General features: G+C 47.8%; 2 protein-coding genes across 2 annotated transcripts; both read right to left on the bottom strand.

Moving 5' to 3' along the window:
* Positions 1-2,072: 2,072 nt before the first annotated feature.
* LOC142520953 (uncharacterized) lies at positions 2,073-6,866 on the bottom strand. The gene is made up of 5 exons (XM_075624120.1): positions 6,428-6,866; positions 5,247-6,205; positions 5,082-5,136; positions 3,165-5,035; positions 2,073-2,600 (listed from the first exon to the last, which is right to left on the bottom strand). The coding sequence occupies exons 1-5, from the start codon at positions 6,864-6,866 to the stop codon at positions 2,073-2,075; spliced, it is 3,852 nt and encodes a 1,283-aa protein (XP_075480235.1).
* Positions 6,867-13,577: 6,711 nt separating this feature from the next.
* On the bottom strand, positions 13,578-17,238 carry LOC142520946 (uncharacterized). Its single transcript, XM_075624111.1, has 5 exons — positions 17,017-17,238; positions 16,681-16,917; positions 16,516-16,570; positions 14,599-16,469; positions 13,578-14,024 (listed from the first exon to the last, which is right to left on the bottom strand). The coding sequence occupies exons 1-5, from the start codon at positions 17,236-17,238 to the stop codon at positions 13,578-13,580; spliced, it is 2,832 nt and encodes a 943-aa protein (XP_075480226.1).
* Between the last annotated feature and the right edge of the window lie 888 nt (positions 17,239-18,126).

The following is an 18,126-nucleotide window of genomic DNA, read 5'->3' as shown; positions in this document are numbered from 1 at the left end:
TTTCATAAACAACATCAATCTCCTGGGTATGATCACCCCAGCCCACCCAAATTTGCTTAACGGGTGGTTCCAACACATTCACTCCACACAGACTCGAGCAAAAGCACTCCGAGAGGAGTCAGCAGTAAAGTCATCCATCTTCACTCACCGGGTTGCCCAAAATCTTGGCAAGGGCAAAAAGACTTTTTCTTGTTAAACAGTGAATGGGCAAACCCTGGAAACGCACCCAAACAGGGGCGATGGGAGATTCTTCCTGAAGATTGAATTCCGGGGTCCATTGGAGAAACGGATCCCGAGAGGCCCACCATCATCTGCCCACAGCGTCCAAAAGAACGCATAATCCTCTTCACAATGAAGTGGAAGGATCAGAAAACCCCGAGGCAAGAACCTCAATCAAAAGATCGCTTCAATCCCAAACGAGCAAAAGCCGTAGAAATTCCCGAGTTTGGGACTAAGGATCTATTACCAGAAATCTTCCCAACTAAAGAAAACTTAAAAGGCTCGGTCAGGGAAGACATTACCTCATCCGGGAAAAAATACCCGGTTTCCCATCCTTAAGAGTCGGTGGGGGCATTTCTTCCATAGCATCCACGACATCTCCAAAGCCATTCTTCCCCGAACGAGAGGAAGTAGGAGCCAGGGCATCCCTGAATGACACCGAAAACGTCTTAGTCGCCCGAGAATCAGATTTAGAAGCCAAACCCGAGTTATTGACTGCCGAGTGAACACGGTCAACTCGCTGAGTTGACCCGACCGAGTTGACCACCGAGTTGACCACCGGAGATTTACCCAAGATCGGCGACGGCGAGGAGATCACGGAACCGGTCTTCAATCCATTAGAACCAGGCATAAGAGGGGTCGATTGAACCAAAGAAGGTGATGAAATTCGAAATTGCCCTTGAAATTGGGGGTTTCCGACCGGTGGCCGGAAACCGGAAATTGAATGAGGCAAAATCCTACCCATGAGTGGACGATCATGCTGTGAAGAGGGATTGAAAAAACTCGCCGTGACGGCGCCGGAATTTGATGAAGAATGTGACGTGAACGGCGCGACAGAACCACCAACCGTAGATCTGAAATTGACGGCGTAGGAGAACACCATTGGGCCCGATTCCGGTGGCAATAGCTTCGTCTCAGAGTGGGCATTCCAGATCGGGAGCCTTTTTTCACAAAGGTTGCCGGAATCAGCCGGAATCGGAGAAAAACCACTCGCCTGTGCAGTGAACAGTAACGGCGAGGCTTCAATCGGAAAATGAGACGGAACGGCGGGGTTATCAGTTCGCGCAGGTATGGGAAACTGACGGGGAGGTTGAGGCGAGTCTAATGGATGGTCGCCGGCACCAAGAGGAGCGACGGTGACCGGCTGCGAAGGTGGTGAAGAAACGGCCGAGATTTCAGTCGGGAAAATGGAGGGGCAATCGGGCATGGAATGGTCTGAATTTTTGATATGTTGGTCGCCGTGATGAGGCGGTTCAGATGGGGTGGTTGGCCGGCCGGGATCCGGCGGCGGCGGCATGGCGGTGGCTAGGGCGTGAATAGTGACTGTTTAGTGTGTTTTTTCGCACCTTCACTGTGTGTTTTTTTCAGAGAAAATTTTTTGGGGGCGAATGGGTTTTGGTTTTTTGGTTTAGGGTTTAGGGTTTAGGGTTTTTTTTTTTAGGGTTTAGGGTTTAGGGTTAGGGGGTTAGGGGTTTAGGGTTAGGGGTTAGGGGTTAGGGGTTAGGGTAGGGGGTAGGGGGTTTGGGGTTTCGGGTTTAGGGTTTCGGGTTTCGGGGTCCCGGGGTCCCGGGGTTTAGGGTTTAGGGTTTAGGGTTTAGGGTTTTTTTTTTTTTTTTCCGGAAAACACCGCCGGATGCGGGGTGGTTAGGCAGACCCCTACCTGTATATATCCACAAAATAAACAGTAACAAAATACAGAATACAGGAAAAAAACCTAAAAGAGGAGGTGGATAAAACCATAACCTCCTCAAAAAGGCTAAAGCAGTAGAAACATAAATACAAAGCAACCTAGGGAAGGAATTACAAAAGCAAAACGAACCCTAGAAGACTACCAAATAAGCGGCAACAACTAATCAAAAAAGGAGAAGCGCTATGAACCACATGCTGAGGAAGACAAAATGATAATGGCGAGATGATCGCAGAGTCCATGCAAAAGCTCTCATCCCGGAGCTATCATCCTGGAGAGTCCAATCTGTCAATATAAATATAATCTGGTAGCTGTCAACTGTACCAAACCCACTAGTCAAAAGAAAATCTGGCCAGGAAGCCACTATACAATGGCGATCACAGAGTAATATATAGATCGCAATCCCGCCAGAACAAAAGATATCTAGCATCTGAATCAAAAGAGCCGAGATCTCGATCCCATGAAGTAGGAGTCTGACGAACATGTCATAAGAAGCAGAGGATCCTTTAGAAAGCACCCCATGAATCCACCATGACATCCAGCAAACACCTCTGCAATAACTGATACGGCGGCCAAGGAGAACCAGCAGTAAACGCCCTCCAGGAACCATGAATGTGCCAAAGGAAAGCACCAACAGAAATAGGGCAGAAACCCACTCAGAACAAACAAGAATACACACATCATGTGCAAGTGTCTGGACCCACTTGCACAGACCATACGGAAGTGAAAAACAACCTCCAAGTACACTAACCTGCAATAAAATATATATATATATATATATATATGTATATAGATATAAATAGATATAGAGCCAGAGACCATAAAGAAAGAGATCCAAAAAAGAAGAAGGGGCTGCAAATGGCTAAGAGGATCTGTTTCTGAGGTATGGAAGCCCAGAATGATCAGATCTAGCAAGGGTGGAGATGTCTGGAGGTAGGGAAGGACCTAACTCTAAGGTGTACTGCCTAAAAGTATGAGCCCTCGCCGCCAAGGCATCCGCCACAGAATTCCCTTCCCGGTAAATATGCGATAAATGAACAGATCGCCCCCTCATCAACAAAAGAATCCGTGTAACAAAATGTTCAAGATCCCAGCAGCACCGACGAGAACGAAGTAAAAGAATGGAAATCCAAGAGTCAGTCTCAATCCAAAGAAGGAAGAGATGAAGATCAGAAGAAATGAGAAGACCCCTCCAAATAGCCCATAATTCTGCCCGGACATTGGTCCCAACTCCAATGAACTCACTGAAAGAAACCACCACATGCCCAGAAGAGTCACGAACAACCCCACCAACAGTAGAGGCCCCAGGACTACCTCTCGAACTCCCATCTACATTCAATTTAAAACACCCGAACGGCGGTCGCAACCAACGAACAATCGTCAGTTTACGAGCCCTACGCAACTGAACAAAAATCCCCATAGCCCTCGCAGCCTGCAAAACACCCCGCCAGTGCATGGGCTTAACAGTAGACGCAGCGTGAGCGAGGCGCAAATAAGACAAAATCTGAGACTTAACAGTCTCCGCGGAAATGTGCAAATGACGGTGTTTCGCATCGTTACGAGCCGTCCAGAGAAACCATAAAACAATGAAAGGCAAAAACTCCTTCACGTGGCCCCTAGGAGTCCACCCCGGATGCCTCTTCCAAGCACTGAGGAAGAGTCTGAAATCACTGGTAAGGGGAATACGGACATGAAAAACAGCCCCAAAGTAATGCCATACAGACCTGGCAAGAGGGCTATCAATGAAAATGTGCGTGAATGTCTCAGGCATCTCACAACACTGACATTTAGACGCCAGCTCGAAACCACGACGCTGGAGCACATCGTCAACTGGAAGCCATTGATGCCAAAACCTCCAGAGGAAGAAAGACATAGTAGGCCTCAGCCAACTGCCCCAGCAAGGAGTGAAGATATCAGAAACTTGGTCTCTCAAGCGGACAAGCTCCCATGCGGATTTCAGCGAAAAAACACCGTCAGAACTATGCACCCAAATAGCCGAATCGGGCTCCCCCGATGCAATAGGGATCAGAGTAATAGTCTCAGCAACAGAGGGTGGGACAACTGAGCAGAGGAGGTCAAAATCCCAAGCCCCATCTGAAAGAAAGTGAGAAACACGGACACCCCGATCCCCCCTAAGCAGGACCTGACTAGACAAGGGAACATCCCCACACCAGATGTCATCCCAAAAAGCAACATCTCCCACCCCAATTCTCCATCGAATGCCAGATTCAGCACGAGCCCTAATCTTAAGCAAACGACGCCAAGTGGGAGAAATGAACCCAGCAGATGAAACATAAGCTGGATGCACCAACTGGCAGTATTTTCTCATCATGAATTTGGCCCATAGGGATGAACCTTGACGAAAACGAAACCATAATTTAATGGAGAAGCTATCCACAATATCTTTGAGCCTGCGAAATCCAAGACCCCCTTCAGAGACAGGAAGACATGCACGAGACCACCTCGCCCAATGCCATTTCTTATCCAAGGATCTGGATCCCCACAGGAAACCATTGAAAACATTCTCAAGCCTCTCCATAACTGCCAGAGGTGGCTGGACTACCTGGAACATGTAAATGGGAACCGAAAGGAGGACACTCCTAAGGAGAGTCATACGGCTCCCCGGGGAAAGAGTTTTAAGCTCCCAACCCTCCAACTTCTTACTCACCATCTGCACAAGGGGATCAAAAAGAGAGCAAACTCTATTCCCACGAAACAAAGGAACTCCGAGGTATTTGATAGGAAAACAACCCTCCCCAAACCCAGTGATACGAAGGAGACGGGAACGAGTACGACCAGAACACCTCGGAGGCAAAATAATGACACTCTTAACTGCATTCACCAACTGCCCCGAGCAGTTTTCATAGTGATGCAAAAAATCCATGAGACTGTTCATCTCACGAGTCCCACCATTGGCAAAAATAATGATATCATCAGCATAGGCCAGGTGGGAAAGAAGGAGATCACAACCAGATCGGTACCTAATATCAGGATACTGACGATAAAGACGATCAAGACCACGCGAAAGGTACTCTGCCCCCAAAATGAAAAGAAGTGGGGACAAAGGGTCGCCCTGCCGGAGACCCCTAGTGGATCCAAAGAATCCAGTGAGTGAACCATTGATATTAACTGAAAATTGGCAATGAGAAATGCAGGCAGATATCATCGACACTACCTGCTCTGAAAAGCCATAATGCCTCAAGACATCCAACAGAAAAGACCATTGGACCCTATCATAAGCTTTAGCCATATCCAGTTTCAAAATAACATTGCCACCACGGGTGGGGAGAGAAAGACTATGAGTGAGCTCTTGAGCAAGGAGGATATTATCCGAAATCACCCGCCCTGGAACAAAGCCACTCTGATTCCACGAAACCAGCCTCTCCGCCACCTCCTTCAGCCGAGAATATAAAAGTTTGGAAATTATCTTATTAGTCACATTACACAAGCTTATAGGACGAAAGTCCGACCAAGCCTGAGCACCCATGACTTTGGGAATCAATGTGATCGTGGTGGCAGTAAACCCCTGTGGCAAGGGACTACCCCGAAAGAAATCCAGGACCGCATCAAAAACATCCTGATGGACAATCTCCCAGCAATGCGGAAAGAAGGCCGAAGAGAATCCATCAGGCCCCGCCACACTATCACGATGAATGGAGAAAACAGTCGCCCGCACCTCCTCCAAAGAAGGAGGGGCATCAATATTTGCGTTCTCCAAATCCGAGATCACCAAGGGGAAATCAGAAAAATCTGGGCAAGAAAGCACAAAAGGATCCCCAGTAAGCAGGTTTTGAAAAAAGGCGGCCCCAGACTGCTGAATAAGCTCAGGGGAAGTAATGCAAGAGCCATTATCCCAAATACGAAAGATTTTATTAGCCACCCTTTTTTTCTTGACCATATTGTGGAAGAGTTTGGTGTTCCTCTCACCATCCTCTAACCACCTACAAGCGGCTTTTTGCCGCCAAAAATCCGCCTCCATGGCGGTAACCCTAGCAAGATCTGCATTGCAATTGGACAAACTAGTCCAATGCAAATCCGAAGGAGCAGCCTCGCAATCTGCCTCAGCAATCCGGACAGCCTGCTCCGTCTCAGCAAGTTTGGCAAAAAGATCACCAAAAACACTCTTATTCCACCACTTCAGATGGCTTTTGAGGCGCTTCAATTTCACAAAAAGACGGGGCATACCGTTCAAATGACACGGTAAATTCCAATTAAGCCTCACCGTCTGCAAAAAACCATGGTGCCTGAGCCACATGCTCTGAAAGCGAAAAGAACTCGGCCCACTAGCAAAGACCGGGACTGACACAAAAAGAGGACAATGGTCAGAGACCGTACGAATGAGGTGCTCCACACGAATAGAATGAAAATGGTCACCCCAATCAACAGACACAAAAACCCGATCAAGACGCTTCCAAATGGTCTTGTTCGTCCACGTGAACGAAGACCCCTCAAAACCAGCATCTACTAACCCAGAATCCAAAATAAAGTGATTAAATTCTTCCATGGGAAGCAACCGCCCACCAGAAGAACCCAAACACTCCGACGAATTCCTGACTACATTAAAGTCGCCACCAACAAGCCAAGGACCCTGAGCAGGCTTAACCTGAAGCAAAGAATTCCAAAGCTGTCTGCGCTCAATGTAGTCACACTTAGCATAAACAAAGGAACAAAAGACAGTGGTTGGCAAAAAAGTAGCAGAAACCCGGAAGTGAAGGAATTGAGTGTGATCAAAAAGACACTCAACCATGACATCCTCAGCAAAGAAAACCCAGATATGACCCGAGGAGTTCGATATAACTCGAGAAAAACCAAAACGACGAGTCATAAAACGAACATCCAGATCAATCATGGGTTCCAAAATAGCCAAGATCTTGACTCTCTTATCTTTAACGTGGGCATGTAGACTTTGTTGAGACTCCGAGCTCCGGAGCCCCCTGACATTCCATATGAGAAAATTCATGGAGAATGGGCACCAGAACCGCCCTGTCGCTTTTTACGCGACCTATGAAAATCATTCTCCTTCCTTTTCTTAATATCCCCCATATCAGCATCCAGAATACGACCTTCAGACCTACAGCCATCACCCGACTCAGAATGCCGATCGAATTCCTGATCAGTATCTCCAGCAGATTCCAGCCGGAAGACCAGCTCACTGACAGAAGGACCCTGCCTAGCAACCAATTCCTCTACCGTAGAGGAAGCATCATCAGGAGACAAAGGAACAGAGGGGATGGAATGACTACTGTGATTCAAAGTACAAGGCCCCAGAGAACCAAACACAGGAAACTCACTAGTAGACGGGACCCCAATACCATCCACACAATCATCCAACTGTAACCCTCCATCAATAACCTCATCACTGAGGATCACACCCTCAACAAGAACAGACTCCAAAGGATCCTTTCCAGAAGACCCAACACCGGCATCCTCCAGATTACCACATGGAGGGTCCATATCAACACAATCTAATCCAACAGGATCAGGCTCCGCATCCTGCCCATGCGAGAGCACCTCAAAAGGATTCAACTCAAGAGGATTCTTTCTTGGAAGAACCTGCCGAACTGGCCTCTTTCTCCCTCTACGTCTGGGACCCGTGCCAGTTTTCTGAAGCTGAGGCTGGGTCCCCAAATTAAAACCAGAATTAACACCCCCTGGAGGGGCAGACTCTGTAGATGGGGGAGACTGCTATTCACAAATGAGAGAAAAAATTTTGGTTTAGGGTTTAGGGTTTAGGGTTTAGGGGTTTTTTTTTTTTTTTTAGCTAAAAAGTTTATTTATTAACAAATAAAACCTAACGGAGGGGGACTAGACCAAGACCTCCGGAAAGGCTATATCACAATCATAACATAAAAACAGAAATAAAGACATACTACAACAGGACAACCTGAAATAAAGCACAACAAAATACAAACAAACCAGCGAGTGCCCCGGAATACATCACACAAATAGAACAAAATGGTGAGCAAGGAGAACTCTGCAGTGAACGCCCACCACATACCGCCAAAAATGCGGAAAACGAAATCAGCCTGGATCAAGAGGTCGCCCATAGGGCAAACTCGCCTGAGCCGCCTTCTGCCTATAATAACGCCGTTGCTGAGATCGCGTACGGCCCGGAAGTGGTAGAGATAAACATCCTTCACTCACTGAACCCATCTCAAACTCTGGCAGAGCAGTAGAAACAGGAGTATCACCCACAGGATCCGGAACAGCAGGGGCAATCTCAACAACCGGAACAGTAACAACCACAGGTGCAGTAACAACTGCTCCAGAAATAGATGCCACCTCAACCATATCCGTGGCCTGAGACGAGATAATCGGATCCAAATCGTCGTGAGACAGACTACTCACCGCAGCATTCTGCTCTGCCGCAAGCTTACTAAGAAGGGACTTAAACCTCTGGGGACGGGGTTTAACGGTACCCGAAGTCTCACCAGGACCTGAAGCAATGGGTAAATCTTGCAGTATCTCATAGTAATTCTTCGTCGAAATGGGCCGAGCCGGATCTTTCCTCACAACAGGTCGGCGTCGGGGACGCTTGGAAACATGTCCTATAAAATCAGTATCACCGGACTGTGGCGGATCAGACGCAACACCCTGAGGCTGCTCGGAAGGAACCGGAAGCGGGGAATCCGATGCAACACCCTTACCATGAGGTCGGGTCCGGCGCGGGCGAGAAGACTTTCCATTACGAGAGCAAAAATCAAGTGAATGGCCCAACAACTGGCAATGAGAACAATAATGGGGAACTTGGTCATAGACCACCTCCACAACCTGACTATGATCACCCCAACCCACCCAGATACGCTCCGGACGAGCCTGAAGAACATCAATCTCAACACAAACTCTAGCAAAAGATCCTCTATTCCCATCAGCGGTAATCTCATCAATCTTAACTGGATTACCTAAAATCTTAGCAATAGGAAACAAGCTCTGTTTAGCATAAAGATGCAATGGCAAATCAATAAATCTGACCCAAACAGGAGCAATAGGAGAATCCGCCTCAAACTTGAATTCGGGAGTCCATTTCGAGAAACGAATCACTACAGACCGAATCGAAACAAGAGGCTGAGTCCAAAACCTCAAATAATCCTCCTCACAGGAAAGGCTGAGAACCATATACCCACGAGGAAGAAAACGAAAAGTATGAGAACCCAACAAACCAATACAAGAGAAAGCAGATAATATATCAGAATTGGGAGTCAAACCCCGGTTCCCAGTGATACGCCCTACCAGAGCAAACTTAAAAGAAGCAGAGAGGGACGAAATAACCTGATCCGGGAACAAAATTCCGGGAATCCCATCTCGAACAATCGGAGCGGGCACCTCATCCATCGATGCAGCAACATCAGCAAAACTCTGAGCCTGCGAAGGTGGAGAGGAACGACGCAAAACATCCCCGAAAGACACCGCAGGAGGGACAGAGCGAGGAGAAACAACTGCCGGAGCAACGGGATTAGGAGAAGGCAATGGACTTACTGCCGAGTCAACCCGCATGGGTTGAATGGGTGACTCGACCGAGTCAACCCGGAACGGTACCACCGGAGGACCACCGTCGGCCGGCGATGAAGGGAGGAGCATGGAACCGGTGAGAGAACGTGAAGAATCGGCCAAAACAGGAGATAATTTGACGGAAATCGTTGGTTGACTCGGCCGCAACTCGCCAAATTGGGCGTTTCCGACCGACGGCTGTGAACCTGCAATTGACGGTGGGGAAATATTACCCAAGACCGGACGATCATAACCGGAAGAGGAATTTCCCAAAGGAGCTCGGACGCCGGCGGAATTGACAGAAGAAGCATGCGCGACGAGGGTTACAGGCGGTGCCGGATTAGATCTAAAATTCCCGGTGAATGTGAACGATTCGGGCAACGGGCCATGGACGAACTTATTCTTGTGAGGACGGGCATTCCAGATCGGGGCTTGGATCGGAGAAAGGACGCCGGAACTGACCGGAATCGAGCAAAACGCGGACGGCTCCTGCGTGAACAGTGCAGGCGGAACTTTCGTGGTGAAATCGGGCGGGCAAATCAACTCTGAATGACTTGAAATTTTCACAGTAGCCTCGCCTTGACGAGACAAATCCAACGGTACCTCATTTGTAAAAAACTGAGTTGAAATCGCCGGAGATGAGATTTTGGCCGGAATTTGCAGATTTTCGGATGAGCTTTTGGTCGGGCAATCGGACTCCGTTTGCTTTGAAAATTTGACAGCAGCATCGCCTCGTCGTGGCGGTTCAGATGGTCCGGTGAACCGGCCGGGAACCGGCTCCGGCATGTGAGGCGAAAATTTGGAGATTTTTTGGCTTTTTATTTCACTATTCACTTTGAGAGAAAATGTTTTGGGGGCGAATGGTTTTTTTTTTTTTTTTTTTTTTTAGGGTTTGGGGTTTGGGTTTGGGGTTTGGGGTTTCGGGGTTCGGGTTTGGGGTTTAGGGTTTAGGGTTTAGGGTTTTTTTTTTTTTTTTTAAGAAAATTTTATTTATATACAACAAAAGAGCAGTACAAAGAAAGCCTGATGGGAGGGGGACTAGGCCAAGACCTCCGCAGAAAAAGGCTACAGAAGCATAACATCATAACAAAAATAACGACATACTACAACAGGGCAACCCAGAATAAAGCAAAACACAGAAATAAAAACATCGGGCGCCCCGGAATACATCAGACAAACTAATAACACTGATGGGCAAGGAGAACTCTGCAGTGAACGCCCATCAGAAAATCATATCAACCTGAATCAGGCGGTCGCCCATAGGGTAACCCCGCCTGACTCTTCTGAGATCTGTAAAACCGACGCTGCTGTGAGCGCGTGCGACCTGGTAATGGCAAGGACTGACAGGAAGTAGTAGGAGGAAGATCCAAATCAGCCACTCGAGAACCATTCCCAAGGTCGATGTGTAGCGAAGTAATGGGACCAGAAGCTGTAGGAACAACCATCTGTGCCGGAACAGTGGAAACAATCATCGGGTCTGTTACCAATGGAACAACATCCACCAGAGAAGAGCTCGCTCCAGAACCAGACCCCTGAGCATCACCTGCAATAACTGATGTAACAACCACAGGTATAGCAGGAGGAGACTGCATCGGAGCCACAACAACCTGAGGCACCAATGGAACATCCTCAACAATAGCCCCTCTAAAACATGAGAAGAAGACGATGGGCATGAAGATGAACCAACACCAGAATTACCACCTGGAAAGGAATCTCCTGAAATGGAGTGAAGAACCGCAAACTGATTACTCGAAATAGGAGACTGTGGAGTAACCTGACTAGAAGCCTGGCGGCGCCTACGTCTCTGCTGAACCCATCCTGGCTCAGTACTCCCAGAACCAGGACCACTAGAAGGAACCGAGCCAGGCGGAAAACCTTGAGGCTGACCCGAAGAAGGAGACCGCTGCCCTTGAGAAAAAGAACGGCCACCAAGAGCCTTATAACCAGAACGAGAACAACGCTGCACTGAATGACCTAGCATCTTACAATCCGTGCAAAAATAGGGGACTTTTTCATAAACCACCCCCAAAGTCTGCCGGTGGCTGCCCCACCCGACCCAGATCTCATCCAGACGAGGAAGCAACACATCAATCTCAACACAAATACGGGCAAAAGATCCCCGAGAACCATCAGCGGTGATCTCATCCACCATAACAGGGTTTCCTAAGAGCTTACCAATCTGATAAAGACACTTCTTGTCATATAAATGCAACGGTAGATCAGGAATACGAACCCAAACTGGAGCAATCGAAGACTCAGCCTCAAATTTAAACTCCGGTGTCCATTTGAAAAAGCGTATCGACACTGACCCAATAGAAACTAAGTCCTGAGGCCAGAACTTCAAATAATCTTCCTCGCTAGAGAAAATAAGAACCAGAAATCCTCGGGGAAGAAATTTCAATGTAAATGAGGCCAAAAAGCCAAAACGAGAAAAAGCAGCCAAGATATCACTATTGGGTGTAACACCCCGGTTCCCTGTAACACGGCCAATCAACGCAAATTTAAAAGGCACTGACAGAGAAGAAATAACCTGATCCGGGAATAGAATACCCGGTATACCATCAACAACGGCCGGTTCAGGAATCTCGCCCACCAAACCACCAAACCCGGCAAAACTCTGTCTGGCTGGAGAAGGAGCAGTAACATCCCTAAAAGAAGCCAAGGGAGTTGCTGAGGAAGCGGAAACAGAAGCCGGAATTGCATTTGCAAAAGAAACCGAAGAGTTGACCATCGGTTGACCGGCAAAAACCGGCGACGGCGAGACAACCACCGGAGCACCACCAACCAACGGCGACGACGAGGGGGTCACGGAACCGGTGACCAAAGGTGAAGAACCGGGCTGAAACGGAGGCAATTGACCGGAAACGTTCGCCGGAAACGAACCAAACACTTGATTTTGGGCGTTTCCGATCGGCGATGAATTTTCCGAAATTGAAGGCATAGAAATCTTACCCATGACTTGATGAGTTTGTAGTAGAGAGGAATTGCAAAAATCAGCAACCGATCCGGAGTAATTGAGTTTTGAAGCCAACGCATATATAACTTGGGGGCTGAAATTCGTAGATTTGAAATTCCCGCCGCCACCGGACTCTGATGAAGCAATTGAAGATACCAATGGACGCGCCTGGTCCTGGGCATTCCGGATCGGGGTCTTGATCGGAGAACCAAGACCGGAACTGGCCGTAATCGGAGCCGAAACATTCGGCGTCGCGGTGAACAGTACTGACGGAACATCGCCGGACGATTGCGGGATGCAAATGAACTCCGTTTGGGCTGATTTTTGGACCAGAGGATCGACTGGAGGAGACGATTCGAATGGTGTAACAATCGTCGCCGGACGATGGTCGAAGACAGGTGTGATTCCGGGCGACGGAATCTGCGCAATTTCCGGAGCTTTGACCGTCGATTTGGCCGGAGAAACGACCTCCGTTGGACCTGAAATTCGGACAGCAGCCTCGTCTCGCCGAGGCGCACCTGATCGTACCGGTGGCCGGCCGGAAACCGGCGCCGACATGGGGGCGATTTTTAGGGCGAAATTGGGGCTTTTTTGACACTATTCACAAATGAGAGAAAAAATTTTGGGGCAAAATGGGGTTGGTTTTTGGTTTAGGGTTTAGGGTTTCGGGTTGGGGGTTGGGGTTCGGGGTTCGGGTTTCGGGTTTGGGGTTTGGGGGTTGGGGGTTGGGGTTGGGGTTTAGGGTTTAGGGGTTAGGGGTTAGGGGTTCGGGTTTGGGGTTGGGGGTTGGGGGTTGGGTTTTAGGGGTTTGGGGTTTGGGGGTCTGGGTCTGGGGTCTGGGGTTTAGGGGTTTAAGGGTTTGGGGTTTAGGGTTTTAAGGTTAGGGTTTTAGGGTTTTCGGTTTGGGGTTAGGGTTTAGGGTTTAGGGTTTAGGGTTTAGGGTTTAGGGTTTAGGGTTTTTTTTTTTTTTTTTTTTTTTTTTTTTTTTTTTTTTCCGGAAAACACCGCCGGATGCGGGGGGGTTAGGCAGACCCCTACCTGTATATATCCACAAAATAAACAGTAACAAAATACAGAATACAGAAAAAAAACCTAAAAGAGGAGGTGGATAAAACCATAACCTCCTCAAAAAGGCTAAAGCAGTAGAAACATAAATACAAAGCAACCTAGGGAAGGAATTACAAAAGCAAAACGAACCCTAGAAGACTACCAAATAAGCGGCAACAACTAATCAAAAAGGAGAAGCGCTATGAACCGCATGCTGAGGAAGACAAAATGATAATGGCGAGATGATCGCAGAGTCCATGCAAAAGCTCTCATCCCGGAGCTATCATCCTGGAGAGTCCAATAATGGCGATCACAGAGTAATATATAGATCGCAATCCCGCCAGAACAAAGGATATCTAGCATCTGAATCAAAAGAGCAGAGATCTCGATCCCATGAAGTAGGAGTCTGACGAACATGTCATAAGAAGCAGAGGATCCTTTAGAAAGCACCCCATGAATCCACCATGACATCCAGCAAACACCTCTACAATAACTGATACGGCGGCCAAGGAGAACCAGCAGTAAACGCCCTCCAGGAACCATGAATGTGCCAAAGGAAAGCACCAACAGAAATAGGGCAGAGACCCACTCAGAATAAACAAGAATACACACATCATGTGCAAGTGTCTGGACCCACTTGCACAGACCATACGGAAGTGAAAAACAACCTCCAAGTACACTAACCTGCAATAAAAGATATATATATATATATATATATATATATATATGTATATAGATATAAATAGATATAGAACCAGAGACCATAAAGAAAGAGATCCAAAAAAGAAGAAGGGGCTGCAAATGGCTAAGAGGATCTGTTTCTGAGGTATGGAAGCCCAGAATGATCAGATCTAGCAAGGGTGGAGATGTCTGGAGGTAGGGAAGGACCTAACTCTAAGGTGTACTGCCTAAAAGTATGAGCCCTCGCCGCCAAGGCATCCGCCACAGAATTCCCTTCCCGGTAAATATGCGATAAATGAACAGATCGCCCCCTCATCAACAAAAGAATCCGTGTAACAAAATGTTCAAGATCCCAGCAGCACCGACGAGAACGAAGTAAAAGAATGGAAATCCAAGAGTCAGTCTCAATCCAAAGAGGAAAGAGATGAAGATCAGAAGAAATGAGAAGACCCCTCCAAATAGCCCATAATTCTGCCCGGACATTGGTCCCAACTCCAATGAACTCACTGAAAGAAACCACCACATGCCCAGAAGAGTCACGAACAACCCCACCAACAGTAGAGTCCCCAGGACTACCTCTCGAACTCCCATCTACATTCAATTTAAAACACCCGAACGGCGGCCGCAACCAACGAACAATCGTCAGTTTACGAGCCCTACGCAACTGAACAAAAATCCCCATAGCCCTCGCAGCCTGCAAAACACCCCGCCAGTGCATGGGCTTAACAGTAGACGCAGCGTGAGCGAGGCGCAAATAAGACAAAATCTGAGACTTAACAGTCTCCGCGGAAATGTGCAAATGACGGTGTTTCGCATCGTTACGAGCCGTCCAGAGAAACCATAAAACAATGAAAGGCAAAAACTCCTTCACGTGGCCCCTAGGAGTCCACCCCGGATGCCTCTTCCAAGCACTGAGGAAGAGTCTGAAATCACTGGTAAGGGGAATACGGACATGAAAAACAGCCCCAAAGTAATGCCATACAGACCTGGCAAGAGGGCTATCAATGAAAATGTGCGTGAATGTCTCAGGCATCTCACAACACTGACATTTAGACGCCAGCTCGAAACCACGACGCTGGAGCACATCGTCAACTGGAAGCCATTGATGCCAAAACCTCCAGAGGAAGAAAGACATAGTAGGCCTCAGCCAACTGCCCCAGCAAGGAGTGAAGATATCAGAAACTTGGTCTCTCAAGCGGACAAGCTCCCATGCGGATTTCAGCGAAAAAACACCGTCAGAACTATGCACCCAAATAGCCGAATCGGGCTCCCCCGATGCAATAGGGATCAGAGTAATAGTCTCAGCAACAGAGGGTGGGACAACTGAGCAGAGAAGGTCAAAATCCCAAGCCCCATCTGAAAGAAAGTGAGAAACACGGACACCCCGATCCCCCCTAAGCAGGACCTGACTAGACAAGGGAACATCCCCACACCAGATGTCATCCCAAAAAGCAACATCTCCCACCCCAATTCTCCATCGAATGCCAGATTCAGCACGAGCCCTAATCTTAAGCAAACGACGCCAAGTGGGAGAAATGAACCCAGCAGATGAAACATAAGCTGGATGCACCAACTGGCAGTATTTTCTCATCATGAATTTGGCCCATAGGGATGAACCTTGACGAAAACGAAACCATAATTTAATGGAGAAGCTATCCACAATATCTTTGAGCCTGCGAAATCCAAGACCCCCTTCAGAGACAGGAAGACATGCACGAGACCACCTCGCCCAATGCCATTTCTTATCCAAGGATCTGGATCCCCACAGGAAACCATTGAAAACATTCTCAAGCCTCTCCATAACTGCCAGAGGTGGCTGGACTACCTGGAACATGTAAATGGGAACCGAAAGGAGGACACTCCTAAGGAGAGTCATACGGCTCCCCGGGGAAAGAGTTTTAAGCTCCCAACCCTCCAACTTCTTACTCACCATCTGCACAAGGGGATCAAAAAGAGAGCAAACTCTATTCCCACGAAACAAAGGAACTCCGAGGTATTTGATAGGAAAACAACCCTCCCCAAACCCAGTGATACGAAGGAGACGGGAACGAGTACGACCAGAACACCTCGGAGGCAAAATAATGACACTCTTAACTGCATTCACCAACTGCCCCGAGCAGTTTTCATAGTGATGCAAAAAATCCATGAGACTGTTCATCTCACGAGTCCCACCATTGGCAAAAATAATGATATCATCAGCATAGGCCAGGTGGGAAAGAAGGAGATCACAACCAGATCGGTACCTAATCGCAGGATACTGACGATAAAGACGATCAAGACCACGCGAAAGGTACTCTGCCCCCAAAATGAAAAGAAGTGGGGACAAAGGGTCGCCCTGTCGGAGACCCCTAGTGGATCCAAAGAATCCAGTGAGTGAACCATTGATATTAACTGAAAATTGGCAATGAGAAATGCAGGCAGATATCATCGACACTACCTGCTCTGAAAAGCCATAATGCCTCAAGACATCCAACAGAAAAGACCATTGGACCCTATCATAAGCTTTAGCCATATCCAGTTTCAAAATAACATTGCCACCACGGGTGGGGAGAGAAAGACTATGAGTGAGCTCTTGAGCAAGGAGGATATTATCCGAAATCACCCGCCCTGGAACAAAGCCACTCTGATTCCACGAAACCAGCCTCTCCGCCACCTCCTTCAGCCGAGAATATAAAAGTTTGGAAATTATCTTATTAGTCACATTACACAAGCTGATAGGACGAAAGTCCGACCAAGCCTGAGCTCCCATGACTTTGGGAATCAATGTGATCGTGGTGGCAGTAAACCCCTGTGGCAAGGGACTACCCCGAAAGAAATCCAGGACCGCATCAAAAACATCCTGATGGACAATCTCCCAGCAATGCTGAAAGAAGGCCGAAGAGAATCCATCAGGCCCCGCCACACTATCACGGTGAATGGAGAAAACAGTCGCCCGCACCTCCTCCAAAGAAGGAGGGGCAGCAATATTTGCGTTCTCCAAATCCGAGATCACCAAGGGGAAATCAGAAAAATCCGGGCAAGAAAGCACAAAAGGATCCCCAGTAAGCAGGTTTTGAAAAAAGGCGGCCCCAGACTGCTGAATAAGCTCAGGGGAAGTAATGCAAGAGCCATTATCCCAAATACGAAAGATTTTATTAGCCACCCTTTTTTTCTTGACCATATTGTGGAAGAGTTTGGGGTTTAGGGTTTAGGGTTTAGGGTTTAGGGTTTAGGGTTTAGGGTTTTAGGGTTTAGGGTTTAGGGTTTAGGGTTTAGGGTTTAGGGTTTTAGGGTTTAGGGTTTAGGGTTTAGGGTTTTTTTTTTTTTTTTTTTTTTTTTTTTTTTAGCTAAAAAGTTTATTTATTAACAAATAAAACCTAACGGAGGGGGACTAGACCAAGACCTCCGGAAAGGCTATATCACAATCATAACATAAAAACAGAAATAAAGACATACTACAACAGGGCAACCTGAAATAAAGCACAACAAAAAACAAACAAACCAGCGAGTGCCCCGGAATACATCAGACAAATAGAACAAAATGGTGAGCAAGGAGAACTCTGCAGTGAACGCCCACCACATACCGCCAAAAATGCGGAAAACGAAATCAGCCTGGATCAAGAGGTCGCCCATAGGGCAAACTCGCCTGAGCCGCCTTCTGCCTATAATAACGCCGCTGCTGAGATCGCGTACGGCCCGGAAGTGGTAGAGATAAACATCCTTCACTCACTGAACCCATCTCAAACTCTGGCAGAGCAGTAGAAACAGGAGTATCACCCACAGGATCCGGAACAGCAGGGGCAATCTCAACAGCCGGAACAGTAACAACCACAGGTACAGTAACAACTGCTCCAGAAGTAGATGCCACCTCAACCATATCCGTGGCCTGAGACGAGATAATCGGATCCAAATCATCGTGAGACAGACTACTCACCGCAGCATTCTGCTCTGCCGCAAGCTTACTAAGAAGGGACTTAAACCTTTGGGGACGGGGTTTAACGGTACCCGAAGTCTCACCAGGACCTGAAGCAGTGGGTAAATCTTGCAGTATCTCATAGTAATTCTTCGT

The sequence above is a fragment of the Primulina tabacum genome, chromosome 1, assembly GCF_025594145.1.
Source record: "Primulina tabacum isolate GXHZ01 chromosome 1, ASM2559414v2, whole genome shotgun sequence".
Lineage (NCBI taxonomy): Eukaryota > Viridiplantae > Streptophyta > Magnoliopsida > Lamiales > Gesneriaceae > Primulina > Primulina tabacum.
This window is presented reverse-complemented; position numbering and strand designations above follow the sequence as displayed.

What these genes read in the sequence shown, in the direction of transcription:
- LOC142520953 (XM_075624120.1), bottom strand. Translation starts at nt 6,866, where the DNA reads ATGAATTTTCTCATATGGAATGTCAGGGGGCTCCGGAGCTCGGAGTCT. An exon ending in GTGGCTTTGTTCCAGGGCGG is followed by an intron (nt 5,137 to 5,246) that starts GTGATTTCGGAT and finishes AGCTTATGATAG; the next exon opens with GGTCCAATGGTCTTTTCTGT. An exon ending in GTGACTCTTCTGGGCATGTG is followed by an intron (nt 2,601 to 3,164) that starts GTGGTTTCTTTC and finishes AAGTGGGTCCAG; the next exon opens with ACACTTGCACATGATGTGTG.
- LOC142520946 (XM_075624111.1), bottom strand. Translation starts at nt 17,238, where the DNA reads ATGGTCAAGAAAAAAAGGGTGGCTAATAAAATCTTTCGTATTTGGGAT. An exon ending in CCCCTCCTTCTTTGGAGGAG is followed by an intron (nt 16,918 to 17,016) that starts GTGCGGGCGACT and finishes ATTGTCCATCAG; the next exon opens with GATGTTTTTGATGCGGTCCT. An exon ending in ATTATGGCTTTTCAGAGCAG is followed by an intron (nt 16,470 to 16,515) that starts GTAGTGTCGATG and finishes GCCAATTTTCAG; the next exon opens with TTAATATCAATGGTTCACTC.